General features: G+C 36.9%; 2 protein-coding genes across 5 annotated transcripts in view; one reads left to right on the top strand and one right to left on the bottom strand.

Moving 5' to 3' along the window:
• The window catches only part of Ptp10D (Protein tyrosine phosphatase 10D), a 50,442-nt gene extending 36,142 nt beyond the window's left edge, over nucleotides 1-14,300 (bottom strand). For 3 of the 4 annotated variants that reach the window (XR_012959540.1, XR_012959542.1, XR_012959541.1), the window contains exons 1-3: nucleotides 13,985-14,300; nucleotides 5,902-6,166; nucleotides 3,906-4,012 (exon numbers count right to left, since the gene is read on the bottom strand). Coding sequence is in view for 1 of the 4 variants with exons in the window: in XM_076116190.1 (XP_075972305.1) it covers nucleotides 3,906-4,012; nucleotides 5,902-6,166; nucleotides 13,985-14,182 (570 nt within the window). In the remaining 3 variants the exon portion in view is untranslated. The remainder of the gene's footprint in view (nucleotides 1-3,905; nucleotides 4,013-5,901; nucleotides 6,167-13,984) is intronic. The other variant, XM_076116190.1, reaches the window with a different exon arrangement.
• LOC142974068 (uncharacterized) lies at nucleotides 7,535-13,054 on the top strand. Its single transcript, XM_076116191.1, has 3 exons — nucleotides 7,535-8,184; nucleotides 9,650-11,164; nucleotides 12,227-13,054. The coding sequence occupies exon 2, from the start codon at nucleotides 10,529-10,531 to the stop codon at nucleotides 11,156-11,158; it is 630 nt and encodes a 209-aa protein (XP_075972306.1). The 5' UTR covers nucleotides 7,535-8,184; nucleotides 9,650-10,528; the 3' UTR covers nucleotides 11,159-11,164; nucleotides 12,227-13,054.
• Nucleotides 14,301-14,506: the final 206 nt, after the last annotated feature.

Below are 14,506 nucleotides of genomic sequence, written 5' to 3'. Positions count from 1 at the left end.
ACCTGGACTGGAAGCCTTATTGTATACAACGTGTCCCAAAACTCAACGTCAAAACGAAAACCTGAGCTAGGCCGAGTTGTGTTGGCTCTCAAAAAATAATTAAAAAAAATCTATCTCGTGTAGTTTAAAAATGACAACCATTTTTGTAAAATTGCCACCCTCTGATGAGTTTAGTCTACTGTGGCAACAAATGACTTCTTTTCTAGTTCTTTTTTTATGTGGAGTATTCTTAAGTAACGCTCCCACAAAATTCAATTCATTATTTGCACACAACTTCATTGGAATATCAGAAAATATCCCTTTTATGGCGAATTACGCCGTGAAAATAATTTCATCACTCAACTTTGACAGTCTGTCCTGAAAAATAATTGTACTACGCTTTATCGGCATGTACCTTCAAAAGTTGGCGCATTTAATGAGCTTTCGAAAATGGTATAACACTTACTAAATTATTTTATAGACGATGAGAAAATAAAAAAAATCTTAAGATAGTCGGTATTTAACGTATTATTAGTTCGTCATAAAACTTCCTCAAAATTATTCTAATGTCATCTAAGCGTTCTGTGATGATGTTGTCCTGGTAGATTTCGGATACGGCGGTCAGTTTCATTGAAACCAGCCAACAGTTCAGGTTTTTGTTTATAGTGGCCAAGTGTGTGCACAATACACAGGTACACTCTCATAGTCTGGTGGGACGGCTAAACCGTCACGACCAGAGAGAGGTCAGGCGCAGGACCGACGGCTTTACGTGCTCTCCGAGGCACGGAGGTCCCTTACCTCAACTTCCTACCTGCGGGCAGTCTCTGAGAATTTTTTAACAGAAAATCTCTAAAATTACTTTTTGGCTCGACCCAGGATTCGAACCCGAGACCTCTTGGGCGGCAGTCACATAAAGCGACGAAGAAATTTAAGAGTGGGACGGATAGTGACGCTACATTCATGGTGTTAGTGACATTTATTGTGTTTGGGATTGTTTAAATAAAGATCAATTTTTATTAAAAATCTAATGATTATTTAAATGAACCTTTACTTAATCGTCAATAATTAAACATTACTTCTCTTTAATTACACCTCACAGAACGCCTAGATGACATTAGAATAATTTGAGAAAGTTTTATGACGAACTAATAATACGTTAAATACCGACTATCTTAAGATTTTTTTTATTCTCTCATCGTCTATAAAATAATTTAGTAAGTGTTATACCATTTTCGAAAGCTCATTAAATGCGCCAACTTTTGAAGGTATATGCCGAAAAAGCGTAGTACAATTATTTTTCAGGACAGACTGTCAAAGTTGAGTGATGAAATTATTTTCACGGCATAATTCGCCATAAAAGGGATATTTTCTGATATTCCAATGAAGTTGTGTGCAAATAATGAATTGAATTTTGTAGGAGCGTTACTTAGGAATACTTCACATAAAAAAGAACTAGAAAAGAAGTCATTTGTTGCCACAGTAGACAAAACTCATCAGAGGGTGGCAATTTTACAAAAATGGTTGTCATTTTTAAACTACACAAGATAGATTTTTTTAAATTATTTTTTGAGAGCCAACACAACTCGGCCTAGCTCAGGTTTTCGTTTTGACGTTGAGTTTTGGGACACGTTGTATATTAATCAGTTATAGGTGCTGCAAAACTACTTGAACTATTTTGATAAACCATAATGAACGATTTTTAGAGCCGCTTGGATAGAATTGCTGGGCGTGATAGCGAGAGCAATAGCGCTTCGATCACCCGATTTGTAGAACATTTAACTAAGGGTCCTGCTCCGTCTGAGAGAGCAGCAGAGGTGCAGAGTCGTCTGCACTGGGTCCTCGTTTAGTTTGCTTTCTAAAACACCGACGTGTGTTCATTTTGTTTGACGACACCCTTACGTGTGATACAATTATATTATTATTAAATCCAACTTCAACTGTTGGATAAAAGGTTTTGTAATTGTAATAAGATTTCTCCAGAACACCTGTATTTGTTATCTTTTTGTAAATAGTAAACCTTTTGTCAGTTATCATTCGTTTCCCTAACATCTAAATTGTAAGGTCTACATAATAAGACCAATTTGCGATCATAAAGTGATCAATCACGAATGCAATAAAACCCATTTATTACTACAAATACAGCAGAAAGCCTTGAAAAAACACGCTTAAAATATATATTTAGATACGTTTACACAATCTGAATATTAAAGTAACAAGTAAAGAAAATAAGATGTTTGTCGGCGTGTACGTCAGAGGTAAGTTGGAAGTCGCTGCGCGTATGAATGATGGTGAAAAATTAGCATAGTGTACAGTGTCGGAGTTTGTACTATTGTTCGAACACAATACGTTATATCGGCGGAACCGACTGTCTTGTCACACACAAACTTACACCTCACACAAGTACTCGGTTGACTATTTTTAAACACTTTGTACTGAAGAGGTTTCAAGTAACGTCTAATTTTTTTAAGCGATCTCTCGTACTAAGAATTGCTCTCACGTCGCAGGGATTTTTACAAACAACGGACACAAAGTACAACAAAACCCGAAACAACTATTTGTGGATCGCACAAATAATCGTCTCGCGTGGGAATCAAACCCACGACCTCCCGAAGTACTGGTAGAGGAGTGGTGACCACCTTAACCTAACCTAAACCAAAATTCTATAATGTTAAGTCGAAGTTACCTTAAACAGATAACTTCGAAATCAGTTCGATGTATGCCCTAAGGCGGCTGTGCCTTTTTCGAGTTTGTCAAGCGTTTTTGATCTCTAAATTATATCGCTAAAGTTTAAAATTATTTTTTATCTGAAAATGTGTAAATTGAGCCGTACTGACTCAGTTCAACAATAAATATGACCGTTTGCTATTTCTACAATCTCGTATATATTTTTTTAACCCGTTACTGTCCCATTGCTGGGCAAAGGTCTCTTTCCAAACGTGGAAGGAGTTAGGCCTTGAGTCTGCCACGCTGGCATATAATATGGTTCAATATTTTTCAGCTTGTTTTAGTGGCCGAAGTTCTTATAAATGCGAATTCTTAAAAAACGAAACCTCACAAAAGCCTCTGTAAAATTGTTTGTTTTCAAAACTAAATTCGTTACAGAAACGCTTCATGCCTGAATTTATGCGAGTTGTTTTACAATGTTAAATACTTCGCATATTTTAATACGATATACCTATAAACTTAGGTTATAGATATGGAATATTGGTGTGTTTTATACTTAGAAAGGCTAATTGATTCTTTCAAAGTATACTTAGGTTACTATTTTTTAATAAGACGTATTCCCGTTACGCTATCCCTGTGTAACATGGCCGAATTATTTCCCCCACACCAAGATTTCACATCAACTGCCTTTCAGTTTTATTGGTAGCAAAGGACCAAACACACAATGATGCGCGGTCTAGGACTCAAGAGAACAAAACTAGTATAAAAGTTCAAGTTTATAAAAATCCTTGCAATTGCATCGCCATCAAACTACTGACTACAAAACTAGCCATATAGGAATGCAAGTTAGACAATAAGGACGCAAAGCAAGGACAGAGCGCAGTCTTTAAATAATATAATTTGTTTTTTACGCCCACTCTTCTTTTCATAAGAATACATACATACATACTACTCCTCTGTCCTCAAGAACATTACTTATCATAGCCTATTGTGCTCACCGGTCGGTAAACGATCTGTATTTTTAGCGACCCTTGACGCAGTCATTCCATGCAGTGGCTAAGTGGGATGTGAACTAAGCGTCTGACCTCCGATACTTCCTAGGACACTTAAAAAATCAGTCCCTGTTGTCAATTAAGATGACAGTTGTCAAGCATTTCAGGTATTTGTAGGCTTTTCGGACAGCTTCAACAACTTTGACACCATGTAAACCACAAACTATATATTACGATAAATAAAAACGAATTGTAAATAAGGTACATTACCTTAAACCTGAAGCCGGAGTACTCTCCATGCGTGGGCGGGGACCATGAGATGGTGGCTTGTTTGTTGCGGCCCAGCGTTACCGTCAAATTCGTTGGCGGCTCCGGAGCTGTCGTCAAAATAATCATGTTCATATGGTTTCATAGGTCTAAAGTTTCCAAAGTTTTCTAATATTCTTGGTCTTTCTGTACTAATGTTATCGCACAGCCAAAAGGGCCTTTCAAATACGACAACAAGAACATACCTACAAATTCAAGAACTCACGATAAAATTAGACGAGAAACAACAAATAACACGAGACTAAACAAATATTGCATAATGCTGTTATGAACAGTTATCAAATAAAAATGGATATTGCGCAGCCCCCAGCGGTGATACGTGGGAAATTCCCCCATCTACTGACAGAATATTTATTTTATTCCAATTGTTACCTACATCACATTAGAAAATACAAATTGCAGGGGCCGAAACAGGTTCCATGGTCGAAAATACTGATTTTACTGACCAAAAATTCAAAAATACTGACCAATTACTGACCATTTCCAAACCGTTTTTTGTGTGAATCGTGTGAAATATAAAGCATATTTTCAGTTATTGGCCTCCACCATCCATACGAATTTCGGTCTTACGAATTTTCGATCAGGTCTTACGAATCTTCGATCAGGTCTTACGAATTTTCGATCAGGTCTTACGAATTTTCGATCAGGTCTCACGAATTTTCGACCAGTTCTTACGAATTTTCGATCAGGTCTCACGAATTTTCGATCAGGTCTCACGAATTTTCGATCAGGTCTCACGAATTTTCGACCAGTTCTTACGAATTTTCGATCAGGTCTTACGAATTTTGACGCGAGTTGAAAAGTTTTTACCCATTCCAAAAAAAAGTGAGCAGCGCCGCTAAAGAAGTTTTCTGATTTATGATATACTGATTTCAAAAAAATTTATGACACTAGAGTAATTTTGAGAAAGTTTTATGACGAACTAATAATAAGTTAAATATCGACTATCTTAAGATTTTTTTTAATTTTTTCGTCGTCTATGGAATAATTTAGTAAGCGTTATGCCATTTTCGAAAGCCCATTAAATGCGCCAACTTTTAAGGGTACATGCCGAAAAAGCGTAGTACAATTATTTTTCAGGACAGACTGTCAAAGTTGAGTGATGAAATATTTTCAAGGCATAGTTCGCCATAAAAGGGATATTTTCAGAAATTCCAATGAAGTTGTGTGCAAAATAATGAATTGAAATTTGTAGGAACGTTACTTAGGCATACTCCACACAAAAAAAGAACTAGAAAAGAAGTCATTTTAGCCACAGTAGACGTAACGACTCATCAGAGGGTGGCAATTTTACAAAAATGGTTGCCATTTTGAAACTACATGAGATAGATTTTTTTTAAATATTTTTTGAGAGCCAACACAACTCGGCCTAGCTCAGGTTTCGTTTTGACGTTAAGATTTGGGATACGTTGTATAGAGAATCCAAAGCAGCCCTCAGATATCATTACTGGGCAGATCGAGAATGTTTGATTGGCCAACAGCAAAGGAAAACAAAAAAAAAATATTGAGTTTGGAAAAATACTGACAATACTGACCGATTTTCAAAAATACTGACTTTTACTGACCAGGTCCAAAAATACTGACTTCTACTGACTTTACTGACCTGTTTCGGCCCCTGAAATTGTATAATGCTTAGAATCTGCATACAATTTTCCACTGCTCTAGGAGCTAAGCTAAGACCATTCAAAACCACTTAGTAGTGAGCCTTGTACATAAGTCTTGCGGCTGGCGAAAGCAATACGAAATTCAGAATAATCATTTAGAATATCTGTGATCTGCACGGGTCTGATGGTGGTCTGTTTGATACAGCTACTTTATCTTGGAAATTCACTGTATTGTTAATTATAATCTAGACAAATCGTGCGGTCTCTACTAAGTTGTCCGACTATAAAAAGAAAGTACGCAATATTAAACAGATAACATAAGAAACATAACTAACCAGTAGTGATGGTTTGATTCCACGTCAGAAGGTCCGGAAACGTCGAATTGGAGTAATAAAGCATGAAGTGGTATTTAGTGCCGGGGAGACCCTGGAACTTGATGGTAGAAGCACCAGCGGCTACGGTGTAGTTGGGAGAAGGGTCTCCTTGCGCGGGCCAGTAGTCCAGGCGGTAGTGGCCGCCGTCCTGAGGCTCTGCATCACCGCCGCCAGACCCTGGGATCTCGATGACCAGGTCTGCGCAATCGACGCCTCGCCATGTACTCTACACATACATGCTAATGTCACTCGACTGTTTATGCTATACATACATCAAATCAGTCCTTATATTTAGAGGCGTAGGCAGAGAACCAAAGAATAAACAAAGACTGTTTACAACATGTCTAAACTATTTGTGCCTTTTAATGACATCCTGAGGTAAGTTCTGTATCAGGAGTGAATACTTTTTGTGTCAGCTGGTTCACATTTGATTAGCATACCTATATAAATGTCATTGTAAATCATATTGTCCACATAATTTTACGACTAAAACCAAAATTCATTCGTCAATAATAATACTTACTAAAGAGACAACTAAACTTTTTTGATGAAGTATTTTACATAACATTTATGTTGGAAAAACTGTGTGGATGTAAACATAAGCTCCAAAAGGGGAAGTCCTAGAAAGACATACAAGGATCATAACCGTGATGTCTTACAAAAAGGTCAAACATGTAGTACTTGTAAACAGCAATCCTGTATGGCAAGATCTATGGATGTGAATGGTCAAAATAAGTTAGTAGGGATTGTTACAAATGGCTTTCATTAGCCTCTGCCTAACTGCTGATCATCCATATAATCATGTTATACAAGTCTAATGGGTTTATGCAATAAACTTACAGCACAAATTATAATTGATGCTAGATTAATTTTGACAGCACAGGAAGAAATATGTGTTTAACATGCAAGAATCTTATACCACTCTTGGTTTTCTTTTATGTTCCTGTCATAATACAGGTGTAGGACAAATAGTACGTTTTAAACATCCCATGCACCAATAAGAAAAATTTTACAAAGAATAATATGGTTTGATACTGCTTGTATCCTCTTTTATCATGGTTCTTTATTGGGGCACTTCTTTTTTTTTAATACTTTTGAGGCACCAGGTTTTCAAAGCCAGTTGTCACTGGCTGGTGATCAATCTGTGGGTTAAGCGACACTGTCATTTAATAGATGTGTAGCTGCCTAGTGGTGTTTGAGGTAGATCTCTGTGAGTGAGTGTCTCTGTTTGTTGTTATCAAATGGAATAATGGCTGTTAAGTCATGCCTAAGGCCCTTCGGGAGGCTTGAACAATTTTGACACTAGGTTGACCACTAACCAAAGAATGGAATAAGAACTATTAGCAGGACAGAAGCAATACAATTTAATCATCTGTAATATTAAACAATCAAAACAAGGATAACTGGAGTCTTACAACCAGTAATTGTGGTTAAAACCTTTTAGATATTTTAGAATTTTAAGGTTTAGAATTTTTTTTTTATCCATAAATATCCCACTGCTGGGAAATGGTCTCCTCCCAAATGGGGGAGCGATAAGGCTGCCTCATGCTGGCCAAGTGCAGGTTTAGGCCATTAGTGTTTTAAAAAAAACATATATGTCGACGCATCGTGTTGACTAATTATTCGCAAAGAATAACTAATTAAATAATTCGTATTTATCAAATCAAACTGAACATCAATATAAGCTTTTGGTGTCTTGCCTAAATATTATTATTCATTTATTTGATTTTGTAACTTTAAAATGAAAGTATTTGATGGTTGGATTGTACCCATCAAATACAAACAAATTGTTATTAGTTTTAAGTGCAAAGATTTATTACCTAAACAATATTGTTAATTAATATTAGGATTTATTAGCATCAATCGATGTGTTTTTATCAACCTTTAATGATATCTAGCTAAAACAACATTGAAACGGATTTTATTACCATTGAGGTCTTTATTCAATTGACGCCCTTATTCAATTGACGCCCTTATTAATATTTGATAAAAACACATCCGATTTGGATAATAATTAATAAATTAAATGCAAAAAAATTAATGTAAAGGCTTTAAAATTACTAATTAATTAGATTAGAATTTTTGATGTAAAAAGTTTATGGTTTTAACACGTTGTTGTATTTTAAAACATTTTTAATTATACGTGTTCCGCTTATGAAGCACGCCATGTTGCAATTCATTCTTAGCGGTAACGAGGACATGTGAGGACCTGTGCTGTCTGTGCTGTCTGAGAATTCTGAGACTGTAAGTTTTTGATTGTATAATTACTAAAAGTGTCGATTAGGAGAAAAGTTATAATTAAGTAATGTCTGCAAATAAAAGTGGGATGGGTGACGCCAGCGATGCTGACGTCACTCATTCTAATACTGTAAATGGGTTTTCTTCGTCGTTATCAGAAGTGGGATATCCACCCGCTTCTGCCGGACATTCTGTTCAAAGTAATGAAAATGTTTCTGCTTCTGTTAGCGGCGTACCCACGGAATTTTTCTCGCAGATGTTACAGGTTATGAAAGGCATGTCGGATCGTTTTTCTAAACAATCGGATAAAGTTAAAATTAGTGACGTATTTTTGCCATCTTACGATCCGGACGCCAATATAGGAATACGTGAATGGTGCCAACACGTGAGTACAGCCATGGAAAACTACAGCCTGGCTGATTACGACGTTAGGATGAAAGTTGGAAGTTTGCTCAAGGGTCGTGCTAGGCTGTGGGTAGACAATTGGTTAGTCTCGACATCCACGTGGGAAGAATTGTGCAATTTGTTAATAACTACTTTCGAGCCGGAAAATAGGTATTCTAGAGACATTTTTAGATTCCGTGAACACACTTATGACAGTAGTAAAGATATCGCGCAATTTATTTCTCAAGCTTGGGTACTTTGGCGTCGTATCACGAAAGATAAATTAAGTGATGAGGACGCGGTTGAGGCAGTTATTGGATGCATTGGGGATGATCGACTGAGAATCGAGTTATTAAATGCACGTGCGTCATCGGTTCCGGAACTTATTTCGGTAGCATCGTCTATACGCCACATTAAAAGACCAAACCCGAGTCAATCTAATACTCAGTTAGTTATCAACAAACGTCCACGGTTTTCGGAAAAACAATCGTCTTGCCAAGTATGTAAAAGATCGGGTCATGAAACACGTGACTGTCGTTTCTATAAGAAATCTGAGGGCACTCAGCCACGTTCTCTAGAAAACAAACCAGTGACTCCTCAGTCTTTTGGTTCCGAGACAGATAAGCCAATGTGTACATTTTGCTCAAAAGTGGGTCATACATTTGATAAATGTTTTAAACGTGAACGCGCCGTATTATCTAACATAGAATCTATCTAACATAGAACAAATATTAATTTCCTTACAAAGGACTGGTTTCTCAATTAATATTGAGAAAACTGTTTTTTTTTTAAAAAAGATCTGTTGAATATTTAGGCAATATAATCTCTGATGGACAGGGGTCCAAGTCCAAAGAAAGTAGAGGCTTTAGTTAAGGCACCAGTGCCAACTACAACTAAACAAGTCAGGCAATTTAATGGCCTGGCCAGTTATTTCCGTCGTTTCATTCCCAACTTTTCCCAAATTATGCTACCACTTTATGAGTTAACTAAGAAAGACACTAAGTGGGAATGGAATAATAGACTTGACGAGGCCCGCAACAAAATCATCCAATACTTGTGTACTGCCCCTACCTTATCTCTATTTCAGGAAGAAGCACCAATTGAGCTTTACACTGATGCCAGCAGACTGGGCTATGGAGCTGTACTGGTTCAAGTAATTGAGGGACGCCACCATCCTGTTGCTTATATGAGTCTACGTACTACTGACACAGAAAGCCGCTATCACTCATATGAACTGGAAACACTGGCAGTGGTGCGAGCAATCAAACATTTCAAACAGTATTTGTATGGCCGAAAGTTCAAGGTAATCACGGACTGTAATGCTCTCAAAGCATCAAGGCACAAGAAAGACCTTCTACCCAGAGTTCATCGTTGGTGGGCCTTTCTACAAAATTATGATTTTGAGGTAGAATATAGAAAGGGTGAAAGGCTTCAACATGCAGATTTCTTCAGTAGAAATCCCTCCGGTGAGTTCTCCATGAAAATATTAACAACTGATATGAAATGGTGAAGAAGATGTACTAAAAAAGTCCTTCACAGATAATGTACATGGTACATATAAGGTTACAGTAGTCCCGAAAGCATTCCAGTGGAGTCTAATTAATTCATATCACACATCATTACAACATCCAGGATGGGAAAAAACTCTACAGAAAATTAAGCAATCTTACTGGTTTGATAAGATGAGCACAGTGGTAAGGAACTTTGTTGATAATTGTGTCATATGCAGAATCTCTAAAAGCGCTTCTGGTGCAGTACAGGCACAACTTCATCCCATCCAAAAGCCCACTGCACCATTTCAAGTGATTCATATGGACATCACAGGCAAACTAGGCAGCAAGGACTCTGAAGGACGTGATGAGTATGTAATTGCAATGAATTTAAAGTATATTGTGACCGTATTGGTATTGATATCCACTCAATAGTGCCAGGAGTTAGCCGAGCAAATGGTCAGGTGAAGCAAGTGATGGGTACATTAAAAAATGCTCTGACCATGATCAAAAATTATGACACAGATAAATGGCAAGTTGCATTAGAAGCACTACAACTTGCATTCAATTGCACTGCTCATCGTGTGACCGGCGTTGCACCCCTCACTCTTCTAACACGACGTGAACATTGTGGTGCACCAGAGCTCCTGAGATTAGTGAATATTGAAAACGAGTCAATGGATTTTGATTTGTTGGAACAACATGTACAGGAGAAGATGGCGACAGCAGCACAATATGAAAAACAACGTTTTGACAAGAATAAAGCCAAGCTCAAACCGTTTCAGAGGGGAGACTATGTTTTAATCAAGAACAACCCACGTAACCAAACTTCTCTTGATTTAAAATACAGTGAACCTTTTGAGATTTACAGAATCCTAGACAATGATCGCTACATGGTCAAACGAGTAACAGGAAGAGGACGACGCAAGGTGGCTCATGATCAACTCCGTAGAGCCCCTCAGCCAGGTGATCAGGCAGCCGTGTCGACGGACTCTGACAAGGATGATCTGCAACAACTGGAAACATCTGGTCGGCTTACACCAACACCTGAGCCTCATTTGTTGCAGTCACACATACCTACAGATGGCATACTGGAAGATGCCTAAGTCCCGGTGAGTTCTATCTGTTATTGTGAATGGCTAGTTGATGACTATGTCTATCACCTACAAATAGGAAATAAAATCAGATTAATATTAAACATATTAATCTATTTAACATAACTAACATATTCATAGAATAAATATTTAGCATAGACATTTTATTCATGTCTAATTTATGATAATTATTTACCATGTCTTTCAAATGTAATGTATGAGATGTGGCAGAAACTTAAAAAGTATTACTATTGTTATAACAACTCTTACTTTTATAAAAGTTCATAAAGTAAACTTTAAAAGTGATTGTTACACTTAAAGTACCATACATGTTTCATGTTTCTTTGAAATCCCGTGTGGACCACGATCATACTAAATGATCTAGACCACACCATCGACCTAGACCTATTTCCTTTAGAGCCTCTGTGGACCACGGTGCACAAGACCACCCAGACCACAGCATCATCACATTGCTCCTGTGTGGACCACGATCATACTAAATGATCTAGACCACACCATCGACCTAGACCTATTTCCTTTAGAGCCTCTGTGGACCACGGTGCACAAGACCACCCAGACCACAGCATCATCACATTGCTCCTGTGTGGACCACGATCATACTGAATGATCTAGACCACACCATCGACCTAGACCTACTTCCTTTAGAGCTTCTGTGGACCACGGTGCACAAGACCACCCAGACCACAGCATCACTCTTATATACTAAAACATAAAGGATGCAGATTTACGTGGAGTAACTGTATTCAAAATAAAATCATAAGCAGTGACATGATGCACTGAGCATATTAACAATAAAACATAAAGGATGCAGATTTACGTGGAGTAACTGTATTCAAAATAAAATCATAAGCAGTGACATGATGCGCTGAGCATATTAACAATTCATTTTGTTATAATTTACCAACATGTTTATGTACCTACATTGAATTATTCATAGCTGATGACTTGGTGAAGTTGATTAGCTAAATATTTGGCAGCATTAAATGTACCAAACCAAATCATTAGTTAGCGTTCCTGTGTATAGGCGCTAGACTAAAATTAATAAACTTAATATTTCAGAATAATTGCCTTGGACTGGTGCAGAGCGCGCCCCACCTCGCAGAATGGCCGTGTCGACGCATCGTGTTGACTAATTATTCGCAAAGAATAACTAATTAAATAATTCGTATTTATCAAATCAAACTGAACATCAATATAAGCTTTTGGTGTCTTGCCTAAATATTATTATTCATTTATTTGATTTTGTAACTTTAAAATGAAAGTATTTGATGGTTGGATTGTACCCATCAAATACAAACAAATTGTTATTAGTTTTAAGTGCAAAGATTTATTACCTAAACAATATTGTTAATTAATATTAGGATTTATTAGCATCAATCGATGTGTTTTTATCAACCTTTAATGATATCTAGCTAAAACAACATTGAAACGGATTTTATTACCATTGAGGTCTTTATTCAATTGACGCCCTTATTCAATTGACGCCCTTATTAATATTTGATAAAAACACATCCGATTTGGATAATAATTAATAAATTAAATGCAAAAAAATTAATGTAAAGGCTTTAAAATTACTAATTAATTAGATTAGAATTTTTGATGTAAAAAGTTTATGGTTTTAACACGTTGTTGTATTTTAAAACATTTTTAATTATACGTGTTCCGCTTATGAAGCACGCCATGTTGCAATTCATTCTTAGCGGTAACGAGGACATGTGAGGACCTGTGCTGTCTGTGCTGTCTGAGAATTCTGAGACTGTAAGTTTTTGATTGTATAATTACTAAAAGTGTCGATTAGGAGAAAAGTTATAATTAAGTAATGTCTGCAAATAAAAGTGGGATGGGTGACGCCAGCGATGCTGACGTCACTCATTCTAATACTGTAAATGGGTTTTCTTCGTCGTTATATATATTTTAAATATAACCAACTGACATTGATTACAGGACCTCTAGAATTGATATTGTTATTTAATGAATCTGTACAAGGTTCAGTGCAGTTTATACTCAGTTCAACATACTTTTATTTGTCGGCATACTTTGTATATCTATGTGTATTAACCAACTTGGCACAACTTAACTAACTTTTTGAGGTTTTAAGATTTGGCAATAGGCTCAAATTTATTTATATTAAGCAACTGAAAATAATGTGGAAAACAGTAGTTCAAGTTACCATTTAAGTTTTAAATCACACACTATAACTTTATAAAATAAACAAATATGTTTACAAATAAATGTTTTATTGTTATCAATGGAACACTTAGAAGACTATTTCCTTCAATAATTAATTTGAGGCAAATTATAACCATTTGACATGCACCCAGTTTTCCTCAAGTTGGAATTTCCTTATATTATGTATGTATGTACACTCAATTAGGCACTACAATCAGATGTTAAATGTAAGGAAACTAGTTATTAATTAATAAGATTTCACATGAGCTTATCAACACAGGATATGTATAAAAAGTTTTGAAATATTACCCATGATTTGTGCTGTCTTTAGACATCTACCACTATCTTATCAGTTCCTCAGAATTTGACAAGAAAATTGGTTTCCTTGTATGTTTAACACATGTTGCACAAGTTATTAGAACACTGTTTTCAAAACACCACCAAATATCACTAGCTACTTACTATATTGCAATAATAATCGAATGGGAATGAGGAACCAGTAAAAGTTCACAAGAGAACAATCTGTGAATTTAGTTGACAAGTTTACATGTATTGTATACAAACAATAACAAAGGAAGCCGACGGTGGCGCGAGGAGCCCGAGCTCGCGCGCTCGGCGGCAGGCCCGCGCCCCCGGGGGCACACTCACCGCGCACACGGCGAGCAGCAGCGCCAGGGCCGCGGCGCCGCGCGACCACTCAGCCGTCGCTTGCACAATCGACCTCTTCCACATCATTGAAGGCGACGACTGCTCGATTTCACGACACTTTCTCTTCAACACAACACTGTTTTCCGTATCGTTAAGATGGAAGCATGATTCACTTAAAAACCTGTGCTCGATAGTCATGTCATCACGTTAGACTACGATTATAAAATATAAGTTACAGCGCGAATAAATTGCTATATTACATTGCTTTCGTCTCGCAACCTTTCTTGTCGGACTTGTCAAATAGGGCTAGGCTAACCACTGATTCCTTCAGATTTTATCGATAAGAAACATGTTTATCGATAAGTAGATTGATGTCGATACAGAATGTCAAGTTTTTTTATCAATTTATTAAAAAGTAACATAACAGAACTAACGTTCGTAAAAACTTATCATCACGATGTGCCTTAGAAATGCCAACAAGTAAATACCTACTACCTACTTCTAACTGCTTTTCACTATACT

The sequence above is a fragment of the Anticarsia gemmatalis genome, chromosome 7, assembly GCF_050436995.1.
Source record: "Anticarsia gemmatalis isolate Benzon Research Colony breed Stoneville strain chromosome 7, ilAntGemm2 primary, whole genome shotgun sequence".
In the NCBI taxonomy this organism is placed as follows: Eukaryota; Metazoa; Arthropoda; class Insecta; order Lepidoptera; family Erebidae; genus Anticarsia; species Anticarsia gemmatalis.
This window is presented reverse-complemented; position numbering and strand designations above follow the sequence as displayed.